We start from the raw sequence: 15,915 nt of genomic DNA on the forward strand, positions 1-15,915 counted from the left end.
ATTTTAAAGAGAATTGAATAATGTTAGGTGTACTATGATATATAATTAATTACTGATGAAGAGAATAAAACAATTGAGACATATCTCAAGTCGGGTGTGCTTATCTATATAAGACCCCACATAAATCCAACTGAATAAATGGTGATAATTTGGATATTTTAATATCACCTGCTAATTTTCCTGAGATCTTAAGTATTATGCCCACACCCAGAAAAAAGTGACCCCTTCCTTTAGTTAAAATGAACTCATTGTGAAGAGAATTGAACTTCGTATAGCGCCAAAGACATTTTTATTTGTTTGAATGATGTGATTTTCATAGAAATTAGGTAGAATGCATTCCATATATTAGATAACATTTTCCTATATTTATGTACCGCTATACTACAGAATGGAAAAATTTAACTGAATTGAATTCATATATGGAATGATTTTATTGAACTTTTTTCATTCATTTGGACAAATCTTACATATTTGTGGTCAATCTTTTACTTCAAATTTAGATCTGGTCTTGAAATATTAAAAGACATTTTTTTCTTATTCTAGTACTTTTCACTTTGAATAGTTTGCTGCCTAGCAATTTTGTCCACCTTTTACAATTTCAATACAAACAAAAATCCAAAACCAATTTTTTCGCAAAAGGTTAGCGTCACTGAATATTACCTGATAATTGAAGATTCCAAAATGAAGTCGAATGAAGGGGTTGTTATTCTGCTGGAGGTTTCTTTTTTTATAAAAAAAACGAACATTTTTCTCACTAATTTAAAATAACAAATATTTTATATATTTTATTTGTTTTTTATAATATTATTTTACTATATTATTTTTTAACAATCTCTCCGTATACCATAACAACAAGATTCCAACTAAAAAAACAACCCACGCGCAAACACATGGATTACATCGATGACAGGTATCGATTACAGGTAGATAAAAGAAATGTAGGAAATTTTCCTATATTCTATTATTCGTATGTATGATAAGCTTTCTATAATAAAGGAAGTCAGAAATATCATTTTATAAGAAATCTTACTAAATTTGAGGAAACTTGGTTTTAGTTCGGGTTTTGTTTATTTTTACGAATGCTTTGTTATCAGTGAATAAAATTTTCTTGTTCAGTAGTAAATTCTTATACCCAACGAAGAAAACAGTATTAGTAAAATGCCATGCCTTATTCTATTCCTAACTGCTTTCAGTTTAGGATTTTTTTTACTGAAACAAGTAAATTTTATTATTTCACACAAAAATTTAACTGAGTGGAAATAAAATGGCTAAACTAAATTGTTTAGTTTCGAAGACAAACGAAGACAATGAAAATGTTCATTAATATTCAATACATAACTTTAATATTATGAAGTATCCTCTACTAGTATATTCGAAGGAGAGAAACCACCTAACCTAGTAAATACATTGGAAAAATAGGAACCAATTTGATTTATTTCATGTATTAGAAAGATTATCACCATGTTTGCTAGAAAGTGCTAGTGGTTATAATTTAGTGGAAGAGATCATTTTATATTGGTAAACAAAATCATACACTGAAAGAAAACCATTGTAACTCTTGTCATTCGGATTTGTTTACTCTTAAAGAAAATACTTCGAAACAAAGGAGAATTTCATTTTTCGCATGTCTGACACGATTTGTAAAACAGTACATTTTGAAATGATTGTTATTTACGAAATCTATTTTGGAATAAAATATTGATGATATCGGCAAAAAAGGCTGAGTTTTCAAATGCTTTGGAATTTTCAATAAAAAGTATGAAATGAACACATTTTTTACAGTCTTCCTCTTCTTCTTTTTTTATTATACGTATATTTTATTTATAATTTTTTACTACTCTATTCAGTAGAGTTGCGATGTATCATTGCTATTGATATTGCGTCGTTACTTTCCCTCTGGGCCATGTATACACGCAGAGAAGAAACATGATTGTCACAATCTTATTCGAAGAGCAAAATAATATGATAGGAGCTATTTTTGCTGCGACCATGTAACATTTTAACCTGCAACCATGTTGGCTCAGTGAACATGGTTCTAAGCAAAATGTAATTGTCCTCATCTAAAATGTTATTATATTGATAAAAAGAATTTTGTTTGAATGAAAAGACAATGGTCACGATTTAAAATGTTATGGTATTCATTAAAAATGTTTTTCTCCTAGTTAAAAGAACATGGTCACAACTTAAAATGTTTTGATCTTTATGAAAAAACTTTTTTCATCGTCGCAAAAAGGACGCCACTTGAGAAAAGAAAACACAAAATTAACTTTATTTGTTTGTGTTTATTTATTTATAAACTAATTCATTGTTTATTTTTATTTATAATGCCGTTCAAGCAAACATCATATATTTTTACACACTATATTTTATTTCAATTTCAACAATAAGTAATTATTCCATATTTACATCGTGCGCATCAAATGTACAAACGCAGACATCACGTAACTGCAAATAAAAATAAATGATACCATATAGCAAAATGCAGAACAAAAAACAGGTACATTTTTCAATTACACTTTCCTTTTTTGTGTTCACATAAAACCACGTGCCACTTCTGAATAAATAAATTAACACAAAACACAGTAAATCCATATTCTCCGTCCATTCCAAGAAACAATCAACACACGACTGACGCGCAAAATGAAAATCGTGTGTACCTGCTCAATGTTTTTATAAAATTCTGTTCGCTGCAAACAAGTTAAAAAATTAAATGGTCACGAAAAAATGTAAATGGTCTTTATGGCCATGTAATGGTCTAGACATGTCTATACTTAACCTATAAAAATACTTTTTTCCCTGTAAAAAAGTAAAAAAAAAATTGAATGGTCAGATACATGATTTTCCCGACCATTTAATGGTCTCAAATTCTATCATTTAAATGATAGAACATGTTTGCGGTATTTGAGAACCATTCAAATGCTTATTGCCACCATAAATTTTTCTCCGCTCGAAAACTATTTTTACAAAGACAAAATACATGGTTTTCGCGGCAATTGCATGCTCTAGCTAAGCATTAAATGGATGCGGCAACCATGTCCAAACATGGTTTTTCTGTGCGTGTAGGTACGGAAGAAAACAAAATCTCAGTGGTGAGAACTATTTCATGGCCTCATATTCTCATTAATTTCAAAATAGCTGATGTGAGTGCTTCTGTTTCTAATTTGAAATTCATGTTAAGCCAAAAGGTTTTTTCCTGCCTTTGTTTTTATGATTAAATTTCCATCACTGTTTTGCAACTTTCCATTGTCTTAATATTTCATAATCTGGTATCTCGGAGGCAAACTATGTATTAGGTTTTTCGAGTACGAGGGTAGTTTGTTTTGATTTCATGCGAAAAGAATTCTCATTTTAATTGGCCAGAACAAAGCTCACATGAATATGAATTATTAACAAACAATAAAATCTCTATTTATTTAAAGACGGATCCAAACATTTCTAAAATGTTATTTAGACCCAGCGGCTGATTGGTTCAAAAAGAAAAAGGTTTACTTAGATCCAATGATTTTGACCTGCACTTAAGGATTTTGGTGTTGAGCCAATGTTTTTTAAAATTTTTGATTAAGTAGTCTTGCTTTAAATCTAGGATCTATAAAATGTAAACAGGCTCATTTATCCAGTTTCCCTTTTTTCCCATATTCTACCAAATTATAAGAGGCACTTTAAAGTAAAATGTTTTCTTAAAAAATGGTTTATGGCGTTTTAGATTCGCAAAAAATATTTTGCCTTGGTGTTACACTACTTTTTTCCTCATTGTATTTTCACCCAAATGACGGTGTCATTCCAAAGTTATTGTTAATTCATAATATTTTGAGGGATACAGGGTCCAAAATCTATGATAGTGTTCTTCATATTTTGCAATCAATTTCGAGGATGTTGCCCCTTTTTTCCCAATCGAAATCGCCATTAAATAACGCTTGAAGCAATTGTACCACAAATCAATATTTTCATCAAAAGATTGTTTGTATAATCAAAAAAGATTGTTCATTACTTAAGACTCAAATTGCTAATAAAAGTAAAACAAATTTAAAGGGGAAAATTAAAACAAAGTTTTGTTATTTTATGTTATTTAAAATAATTTCATATTCTAAATCTGATGAAAATTATGACTTTTACAATCTCAAGAAGTAAAATTTACTAAACGGTCTACGAGAGAACACTGAAAAAAATATTGTCGTGAGGCCAAAGATTTCTACTCCTTAAAATACGAATGCATTTTTTGCTTAGCTTAGCGTTTCTCCGATATAAAGTTTTTTCCTTGACCAATAGTCGATAAAATTTTCAATGAACATGTTTTGTCTTTACAGTTAAATGATTGGACTTAAAAATTGTTATCTTAACATGAAAGAAAATTTTGTTTGACTAAGATCAACTTGTCTTTAATAATTTTGCAAAATTAATGAAATTGTCTTCAAATTTGTTGTCTTTTTGCATCTGTACAACAAAGAAAGAAAGCGTTCAAAAATTGGAGATGTCTTTTAACAATTTATTTTAAAGACGATGTCCGAAATCTGCAGAATTTGACAAAAATAAATATGATTTCGAGACCTTCAAGAGTCACATCAGTAAATCAATTTATAAAGGGTATACAACAGAAAATGGATAACCTTCGAACTTGACACATTGACAAGGATATATACAAATCGTTACTTTGATGGGGATGGTTCGAGAACATTCCGATTATTGTTTAAAAACAACAGACAATTTTCTTAATTTTTATAATTTTGGACAGGCATTGTTAAACCATCCTCGTTTTGAATTTTTAATGATGTTTTATTACCATCAGACGCTATATTCACTTTTATACGAAGGCAAAGCATTTCAAAGGTTTTTCTTTAATATTTTCTTATGCCGATAATTGCGATGATGGAGATGAAAAGCAGGTGGGTGATTGGGCGGTAGTGATGACTTTGTATGATGGAGGATATTGTTGGTGATGATGGTGTTCCACTCTAATTAATGTGTGAAAATTGGTATGTCTGTATGATTGCTACTGGCTGGGCAAATGAATGAAAAGAAATAGGTGAAGATTTTCACGAATTGTAATGTTTCTATGGAATTGCCGGTTACTTAAGCAGCCACTGGCGCACTTCCTCCCACCTGATCTGGTCCAAATATTTTCAAGCAAGTGTATGAAGGTGTTTACAAATCAATTGCATATGCAATACTTGGCCCCAAAGCGAATTAAGTGATATGGAATTATTTTTATTGATCCAAAGCGATAAATGGTTTTTGCATAATAAAATTGAAAAAAAAAAAAAATAAATAAATATTGTCTGTTTTTGCCCAGGCATCTGTACCATTTTCATATGCTACAGATTTAAGGTCCAATCGAATGGCATATATGTCTTTCTGTACATTGTAATTAAATCTTAATAGAGATTGCCGCATGCCGATCAAATCAATGAACAATCAATCCGTTTTTCATCGCTGTCACAGAAGTCAATCAATGATTTCGGGAGTGCATCTGGTCTTTCGAGGTGTGTGCGGACTTGCATACTTTTGAATAGTCCGTAATTCGTAAGAATTCTATCTGGTTTATTTTGTTACGATTTGGCTTAAACGCCAATTAAACGACTTTGAACATCTCTAGAGTGTCAATAGAATATTAATGTCATTTGGGAAAGTGAATGTTGAGTACGTGAGAGGAGTTCCTGACAAGTATGAAATTTAAATTCTCGAATTAATTTTTATGGCAATGTGGAATGGACGGTACTTATGTAATAGTAATTTAATATTTTTAATAGTAATAGTGCTATATGTTTTGAAAATTAATTTGAAAGGCTTCCAAATTTCCTAAATTGGAAACGTCCTTCAGACTCGGCTACAGAAAGGAGGTTCTTTCTCATTAAGCTAAACATAGAGCAGTCACTGATAAACAAGTTCACTAATTGCAGTGTCACAATGGAATGAATAGAATAAGTCAGCCTAAAATAACCACTATACGAAACCTACACGTAAAGAAAAAAACGTTTTTCTTTTGTTAGAGTTTTTTGAATTTCTTCGAAAATTTTAAACTTTTATCACCAAAAAAATTCGTTTGTTACAAAATTTTTATTTTTTCAATAAAAAAAATATTTTTGAACCAACAACACAGTCCATTTCGTTTATATCAAGCACTGATCTTTTCTAACTTTAAGTCTTTAATAAGACACATTTTACAGTTCATAGTAATAATTTTACAGTTCATAGTAATAACAATTTAATATAGTGGTATGTAATGTTGAACATCTTTTCGGAATTTTCCGAACATATCTGGAATATATGTAAAAACAAGTATATACGGCCGTAAGTTCGGCCAGGCCGAAGCTTATGTACCCTCCATCATGGATTACGTAGAAACTTCTTCTAAACACTGCCATCCATAATCGAATTACTTAAGTTGCGGTAACGCTTGCCGATGGCAAGGTATCTTAAAACCTCTTAACACCATCTTCTAAATTGTATGTAAGTCCATACGTGGTATATATTAAATCAAAAAAGATCGATCCAATACGTATATAATTCAGTTTGACAAAGTAGATATAAAATTTTGACAAAATTTCCTACCGAAATAAAATTTTAACAAAATTTTCTATAGAACTAAAATTTCCACAAAATTTTCTATAGAAATAAAAATTTTTACAAAATTTTCTATAGAAAGAAAATTTTGACAAAAATTTCTACAGAAATAAAATTTTAACAAAATTTTCTATAGAAATAAACTTTTGACAAAATTTTCTATAGAAATAAAATCTTGGTAGATTATTTGTGTCTCGAGTGGCAACCATGATTATGAACCGAATAAAATTTGAACAAAATTTTCTATAGAAATAAAATTTTGACAATGATGAAAATTTTATTATGAACCGAATAAAATTTTTACAAAATTTTCTCTAGAAATAAAATTTTGACAAAATTTTCTATAGAAATAAAATTTTGAGAAAATTTTCTATAGAAATAAAATTTTGGTAGATAATTTTTGGCTCTAGTGGCAACCATGATTATGAACCGATATGGACCAATTTTTGTGTGATTGGACAAATTTTGGTATGGTTGTTAGCGACCATATACTAACACCACGTTCCTAATTTGAACCGGATCGGATGAATTTTGCTCCTCCAAGAGGCTCCGAAGGTCAAATCTGGAGAACGTTTTATATGGGGGCTATATATAATTATGGACCGATATGGACAAAATTCTGGCACGGTTGTTAAAGATCATATACTAACACCATGTTCCTAATTACAACCGGATTGGATGAAATTTGATTCTCTTGGAGACTTCGCAAGCCAAATCTGGGGATCGGTTTATACGGGGGCTATATATAATTATGAACCGATGTGGACAAATTTTTGCATGGTTGTTAGAGACCATATACCAATATCATGTACCAAATTTCAGGCGGATCGGATGAAATTTTCTTCTCTTTGAGGCTCCGCAAGCCAAATCTGGGGATCGGTTTATATGGGGGCTATATATAATTATGGACCGATGTGAACCAATTTTTGCATGGTTGTTAGAGACCATATACCAACACCATGTACCAAATTTCAGCCGGATCGGATGAAATTTGCTTCTCTTTTAGGCTCCGCAAGCCAAATCTGGGGATCGGTTTATATGGGGGCTATATATAACTATGGACCGATGTGGACCAATTTTTGCATGGTTGTTAGAGACCATATACCAACACCATATACCAAATTTCAGCCGGATCAGATGAAATATGCTTCTGTTAGAGGCTCCACAAGCCAAATCTGAGGGTCCCTTTATATGGGGGCTATACGTAAAAGTGGACCGATATGGCCCATTTTCAATACCATTCGACCTACATCGATAACAACTACTTGTGCCAAGTTTCAAGTCGATAGCTTGTTTCGTTTGGAAGTTAGCGTGATTTCAACAGACGGGCGGACGGACGGACGACTCAGAATTTCACCACGACCCAGAATATATATACTTTATGTGGTCTTAGAGCAATATTTCGATGTGTTACAAACGGAATGACAAAGTTAATATACCCCCATCCTATGATGTGAGGGAAAATGCAATTAGCCAGAAAAGATTGTTTTTTGAGTTAGTCTTTATGAAATTGTTTTTACATCCTGGAAAAGAGTAAACGTTTATCACAAACAGTATATACTTCTCTTCCAAATAAACTTCCTTACAACGAAAAGCAAATTAGAAACGAACTTTGTTTGTCTAAAATTTCGTTTGGGAGGAAAGAATTATTTTTTTGCGTGTAAACTAAAAAATGTATTATGTTTATATTCCGACGGAAAACATATACAATATTTCACAATCATAGTTTTAATTACATATATTAAGGTGGAAGCATTTTATATTTGCAAATTAGCATAAAATGTCTGGGATAAACATATATTATGTGTGTGAAAATAAATTATAATGGATCTCGTTATAAAATCACAAAATGAGCGCCCCTTATATGTCAAATTTGGAACTAAAGTTACATTATAATGGATTTATGGTCAAAAAATAATTGTAACAAAATGCACAAAACGCGCAAATTAGTTAAGATAATATATCAAATTGTATAATATAGGTCGAACTCTATCCAAAAAGGTGTTCCAATACTCCATAACAATCATTGGTATGGAGATATAGTACCTTTTATACCTTGTGTCTCAGAAAGCAAACAAACAGGTATGGGCTGTCAAAACCTACGGGGACTGGAAGTAGAAATCGAGATCTAGTCAAAAACACAAACCTTGTGTTCCAGACCCGTTGGGGACCCGAGATATTGGCCACTTTGTGTTATGGGCCACTCATCCTGGAAAGAAATTTCCAAATTTCTACCAAATGGAAATATGTGGGCTGACCAAACCAACGCGAAATGGAAGTAAAAATCTAGATCTACTCAAAAACACAAACCTTGTGTTCCAGACCCGCTGGGGAGCCGAGATATTGACCACATTGTGTTGTGGGCCACTCATCCTGGAGAGAAATTTTCAAATTTCATCCAAATGGAAATATGTGGGCTGTCAAAACCTACGGGGAATGGAAGTAGAAATCGGGATCTACTCAAAAACACAAACCTTGTGTTCCAGACCCGCTGGGGAGCCGAGATATTGACCACATTGTGTTATGGGCCACTCATCCTGGAGAGAAATTTTCAAATTTCATCCAAATGGAAATATGTGGGCTGTCAAAACCTACGGGGAATGGAAGTAGAAATCCAGATCTACTCAAGAACACAAACCTTGTGTTCCAGACCCGCTGGGGAGCCGAGATATTGGCCACTTTGCGTTGTGGGCCACTCATCCTGGAAAGAAATTTTCAAATTTCTTCCAAATGGAAATATGTGGGCTGTCAAAACCTACGGGGAATGGAAGTAGAAATCGGGATCTACTCAAAAACACAAACCTTGTGTTCCAGACCCGCTGGGAGCCGAGATATTGGCCATTTTGTGTTATGGCCCATTCATCCTGGAAAGAAATTTCCAAATTTCTTCAATAATTGAATTGAATGATTTCAAATTGTATTCAAATATAATTTTAATGTTTATGGAAGTGGAAGAAATTTGGAAATTTCTTTCCAGGATGAGTGGCCCATAACGCAAAGTGGCCAATATCTCGGCTCCCCAGCGGGTCTGGAACACAAGGTTTGTGTTTTTGAGTAGATCCCGATTTATACTTCCATTCCCCGTAGGTTTTGACAGCCCACATATTTCCATTTGGATGAAATTTGAAAATTTCTCTCCAGGATGAGTGGCCCATAACACAATGTGGTCAATATCTCGGCTCCCCAGCGGGTCTGGAACGCAAGGTTTGTGTTTTTGAGTAGATCTAGATTTTTACTTCCATTTCCCGTTGGTTTGGTCAGCCCACATATTTCCATTTGGTAGAAAATTGGAAATTTCTTTCCAAGATGAGTGGCCCATAACACAAAGTGGCCAATATCTCGGGTCCCCAACGGGTCTGGAACACAAGGTTTGTGTTTTTGAGTAGATCCCGATTTCTACTTCCAGTCCCCGTAGGTTTTGTCAGCCCACATATTTCCATTTGGATGAAATTTGAAAATTTCTCTCCAGGATGAGTGGCCCATAACACAATGTGGTCAATATCTCGGCTCCCCAGCGGGTCTGGAACACAAGGTTTGTGTTTTTGAGTAGATCTAGATTTTTACTTCCATTCCCCGTAGGTTTTGACAGCCCACATATTTCCATTTGGATGAAATTTGAAAATTTCTCTCCAGGATGAGTGGCCCATAACACAATGTGGTCAATATCTCGGCTCCCCAGCGGGTCTGGAACACAAGGTTTGTGTTTTTGAGTAGATCCCGATTTCTACTTCCATTCCCCGTAGGTTTTGACAGCCCACATATTTCCATTTGGATGAAATTTGAAAATTTCTCTCCAGGATGAGTGGCCCACAACACAATGTGGTCAATATCTCGGCTCCCCAGCGGGTCTGGAACACAAGGTTTGTGTTTTTGAGTAGATCTAGATTTTTACTTCCATTTCGCGTTGGTTTGGTCAGCCCACATATTTCCATTTGGTAGAAATTTGGAAATTTCTTTCCAGGATGAGTGGCCCATAACACAAAGTGGCCAATATCTCGGGTCCCCAACGGGTCTGGAACACAAGGTTTGTGTTTTTGACTAGATCTCGATTTCTACTTCCAGTCCCCGTAGGTTTTGACAGCCCATACCTGTTTGTTTGCTTTCTGAGACACAAGGTATAAAAGGTACTATATCTCCATACCAATGATTGTTATGGAGTATTGGAACACCTTTTTGGATAGAGTTCGACCTATATTATACAATTTGATATATTATCTTAACTAATTTGCGCGTTTTGTGCATTTTGTTACAATTATTTTTTGACCATAAATCCATTATAATGTAACTTTAGTTCCAAATTTGACATATAGGGGGCGCTCATTTTGTGATTTTATAATGAGATCCATTATAATTTATTTTCACACACATACATATATTTATATTTAAATATCTTATATTTGGAAGTTAATTATTCTTAACTAACTAGAGAATCATGGTGGTTTAAAAATAAAACTATTGGGAAACGCCAGTTTTATTGTTCTCTTCTTACAGTTTTTTATCTTTCCGAAAATTTCAAATGTTTATCACCAAAAAAACCTCCATTTTTATCTTTGCTCTAACTAAAGACATTATTACTCTAAAACCATAGTCGATTTTGTCTGTTACTCATAAAAGGTAATTAGTAATGCACATTGTTCTTTCTCTGATATCCAATTTGGCGTATCCAACGTGGTGCTACGAAGTGCCTTGGGCTCAAACCTAGTTTCGACCGCACACCAAAAATTTTTCAGCGAAGGTTTTTCCCTCTCAGTAATACTGGTGAAATTTCGAGTGTTTCCAAGCTTGACATGATTGTTACCGAAAATGTTACGATGTTGAATAAAAATATTTTTCCCATTTAAAAGAATATTCGAGAAAATAAAGATATTCTGCAAATATCTAAGCCTACTCGTTGGACCAATATTTCTAGTATTAGTTCTCGCTTTCATATGCCCGCCCTCATTATACTCAACTACCCTTCTGAAAATAAAAGCTCGAAACTTATAATTGTTTGAATAAATTTTCCGCTATCGTCATCATCTTTTAATTTTTGATAGGACTCTTGTCTACTTTCCCTTGTGGTATTTATATAAATTTTAATTTTCTTATGCCAACTGAAGTAGCTTCATTTCCTTACTAAATGCAATTCACAACTGTTATATCTGGGCAATTTCCTTTACAAACAGAATTCATTCGATTTGCTGAAGTTGGTTTTGCCACCCGTTCACAACATCATTGGCTTTGCTGAAAAGTTCTAAAGTTTGGTTTTGTTTTTCATGTATAAACTTTAACAAAATGCAGCGAGAAGGTGGAAAAGCTGGTGGACATCAGTTAGCTGAGGAGGAAGAGGAAGTTTTTGTGGCAATTGAGGCAGGTTGATGTTCTCAGTTACAAACAGAGCGTGAACTGGGTTTTCCGTCTATGTGAGTGCGTATGTATGCGGCTTTTAATCATGGCTAATAGATTGCTTGGTGTCTTTTACCAAGGAAGTATTTTGCGATGAATGAATGAAAATTCTACTCCCTTCATGGTGATTAAACTATACAGAGTTCACTATGGCATTTAAGCATTCAGTCATAATAAATTAACGCCATATTCGAGTATTTTGTCAGCTGAAAGAAAGAAAAAAATAAAACAAACAGCTAAATAAAACAAAAAGAATATTTGCCATTTGAATCAATAAAAAATATATTTAAATAAGGTTGTTTGATTTGGCAACACTTTAATCAATTACTCTGTAGACATCGGTATGTTCATATCCGCTGATATATTGTCTATTCGCATGTATTTCAAACGTTCTAGGTAAAGCTAGAACCCAAGCAAAAAATTCTTTTCTACGTTTCATATATGTAAATAAAATATGTTTGTCTTGACAATTTGTTGATTATAAAAAGTCGACATAAACATATGACAAATGTAATCATAAATAATATTTTGAATATTTGAATATTTTTATTTTTGAAAGATATGGAATCGGAGTTCATTGTTCCATTTGCTTTGTTCAATATCATAATAAGGGTTATAAATAAAAGCTGTCGTATTAGGCGAATCCATTCACATTAGCGAATAGATAATCGTATACAAATGAATGTCAGTGTTACCCATTCGATTGCTAATGTGCGAGGAATGGTGTAAATCAAAACTGAGAATCGAAACTAAACCCTAACGACGACTCCAATATCCAACGGAGGGTCACTTAGAACAAACAAAAGCCTCACGTTAGAAATAGTAATTGTGTTTTGGTAAATTTTGATGGACGGCTTTTATTTAGACTTGGACACTTATTGATACCTGAAGACATGATACACACTCACATGTACGTCTATATTCATATGCCAACAATAGTATTCTCAAATGATTTTTATTATTAATAGCGCGAACACACATAAAACCCATGCTAATTCTAAAATTAAATGTAATCCCCATTTGTTTTATTTTATTTACAGTGGCCGTTCCTACAGCAAAGACAAAGACAGCCAAAAGAGTTCTCAAAGTGATCTGAGCGGAGTTGGTAGCATTGGCGGTGGTGGTGGCAATGGCAGTGGTGCTGGATCCCCAAAACTCTTGGCTAAAACTCCATTGAGTAAGTGTATTTTTATACTTGATTTAGAAATAATTATAAAGTGAAACATACAATTCTACACAATTAGCTTTTACTAGGTGGAGTTTAAATCGGCTCGAAATTTAATGATAATCTCGATGCAACAACACCCATAATATGTCTCAAATATATTATTCGTGCCTAAAAGTATGCTCAATATGTCGAAATGCTGATCGTCACCTTAACAGTTTGAAATGTATTGCCATAATAATAAAGTCATTTCGCTAGCATAGTTTGCGGCTGTTTGTAACGCAATATGTTGAAACGATATTTTTTGAAGAGAAAATTTTTGAGAAACCGGCTTTTTCAATTTATCTCTTACATTGAAAATTGCTGTAGAGAGTCTCTTCACTCTCTGATCAGCAGTATATCTTGTTTCGCATCTCATTGTTATAGTCTGGTCAGAAATCGCTGTGTGTTGTTGTGCAGTTGTGTTTTATGATTCAATCAACATTAGTTTGAGGTTGTTGACGGTTCTGACAAAACGAAAAGAAACTCATTCAAGTTTTTTTTTGTTTTAAGTTTTTTATACCAAATTCCTGTTAACGAATATTGAGCACAAAATCAAATAAAAATAAATCCTTATTGATCCATTATAGAATTTAAAAAGTATGAAAATTATTAAAAATCCAAAAAAATCGTGCGAAAAATATTGTAGAAATCTATAACGTCGTAATTATTCCTAAAATGTCGGCTTAAAAGTGATAACGTAATAATGACTTTAAATTGATAAATTGTTGTTATTTAAAAAAAGAATAATGGGCAAAGAATTTACCGCCGAAAGTGACAGTTGAATAGATGTATACGTACATGCCGCTAACCATATAACCGTGAATAAATGTCTCGTACGAGTGTCAATCATTGCAGTAATAAAAATCATTAATTCAATTTTAAGTAAAGCTCATAAATGGTGACATCGAAGGTGATATTCAAATCGTGAGAAAAACTAAAGTACCCGCAACTTTGAGTTAAATTGCGTTGAGATCTTTGTTGTTGCTAAATCATTATAGAGGGAGTAGTGTTAGTATTAAGCAATAAGAACATCTTTGGGCTCGTCTCAAGATTTGCTTGGTTTTATACTTTTTTCGTGCGTTTTTGTCATTAACTTGCTTACCTCGATCAATAAATTCCAAGAAAAAAAGTTGTTCATACCAGAATTGGAATCAACTTATAAGAAAGCTTCGTAGATTTATGGCCCCTAAGCGAATGGCAGATTTCACAGTTGGAGAAGAAATCAATGCAAACTAAGCTTCAATAAAAATTATAAATCCGAAGACTTTTTTGTGAACAAAAATTTTTTGTGAATCAAAAATTTAATCAGTGCTATTTTATATAAAAAGCTATTACTTTTGCTATCAAGTAGTTTAAATGGAAAATGTTTAAATATTTTGTATATTATGTTGGACAAATGGTTCCCCTTAGATATAAGAGAAGTGAAATGATTGTCGTTTTTTAAAACGCTGTAACATAATAGGTCACTTTTTATGGCATCATAGAATATTTTCACAGCTATCATGATCGGACAATTATCATAATGCTCAATAAAACCACAATGCAATAAAAATATATCAAAAGTGCTGTGCATTCAAAGAATAGAAAATAAAGGAACATGGTAACCTTCAAAACTGTTATGAGTATGGTTAAAATAAAATGACACATAATGTGGCAAGTTTCAACATCTTATGATCTTAAAGAAAGGATTTTTTCCAATATACCCACCATACAAATGATCTTTGAAGCTAATGCTTTTTCAGAGTCAAAAAAGAGCACTAAAAAGTATCAGGGAAATTGATTTATTTATGTGCGAGGAGGTTCATGACTTCCATTCCGAAATTCTGTTGCAATATGAGGATAGTGTGGCCATATTTATGAAAATGAGGCGACAACTACATGTACTGCAAAAAAGGTGAACCCACCATGTAGGGAAATACAGGCTGATTTTATAAAATTGTAATAACTAATTGCGTTACTAATTACACAGTTTAAGCACTTTTGTCTGAAGTATTTTGTGAGAAAGACGCATTTAGTAAATCTGTATGCTTCATTTGTGTATAACTTTCCCCCCTTTTTTGATCATTTAACTAGGTTAGGTTAGGTTAGGTGGCAGCCCGATGTATCAGGCTCACTTAGACTATTCAGTTCATTGTGATACCACATTGGTGAACTTCTCTCTTATCACTGAGTGCTGCCCGATTCCATGTTAAGCTCAATGACAAGGGACCTCCTTTTTATAGCCGAGTCCGAACGGCGTTCCACATTGCAGTGAAACCACTTAGGGAAGCTTTGAAACCCTTAGAAATGTCACCAGCATTACTGAGATGGGATAATCCACCGCTGAAAAACTTTTTGGTGTTCGGTCGAAGCAGGAATCGAACCCACGACCTTGTGTGTGCAAGGCGGGCATGCTAAAATTGTTGCTAAAAAATTCTTCAGAAAAATGTTGTTATTTATTGTCGTTAAACATAGTTTACATAACTCTGTTCTTAATTTGTATTTTTTCAGTGTTGTAGTTATTTTTAAACATTTGCTACTGCTTCCTAAAAATTTAATCAAAATTAAATTTAAACTTTATTCCAGGTTCATGGTCATCCATGAAACCACAAATCCCCATAGTCATTCATACGAAGATAGTATAAAATCGTCATCATCTATATCGTCCTCTTTTTGTGGTCACAATCAGAAATTGCAGTTAACAGTAGTTGATGACATAAAACAGGTATTCTTTGATTAGGTAGCTGCCGTTTCCAACCGACGAGAACTTCAATGGATTTGTTTCT

The 15,915-nt window shown here is 33.1% G+C and overlaps 1 protein-coding gene across 1 annotated transcript in view; it reads left to right on the forward strand.

The window, feature by feature from the left end:
- The window catches only part of toc (toucan), a 168,246-nt gene that overhangs the window by 50,197 nt on the left and 102,134 nt on the right, over positions 1 to 15,915 (forward strand). Inside the window, exon 3 of the mRNA XM_075297957.1 lies at positions 12,984 to 13,120. Coding sequence (XP_075154072.1) covers positions 12,984 to 13,120 — 137 coding nt within the window. The remainder of the gene's footprint in view (positions 1 to 12,983; positions 13,121 to 15,915) is intronic.

The sequence above is a fragment of the Haematobia irritans genome, chromosome 2 (assembly GCF_050003625.1).
Source record: "Haematobia irritans isolate KBUSLIRL chromosome 2, ASM5000362v1, whole genome shotgun sequence".
Taxonomy (NCBI): Eukaryota; Metazoa; Arthropoda; class Insecta; order Diptera; family Muscidae; genus Haematobia; species Haematobia irritans.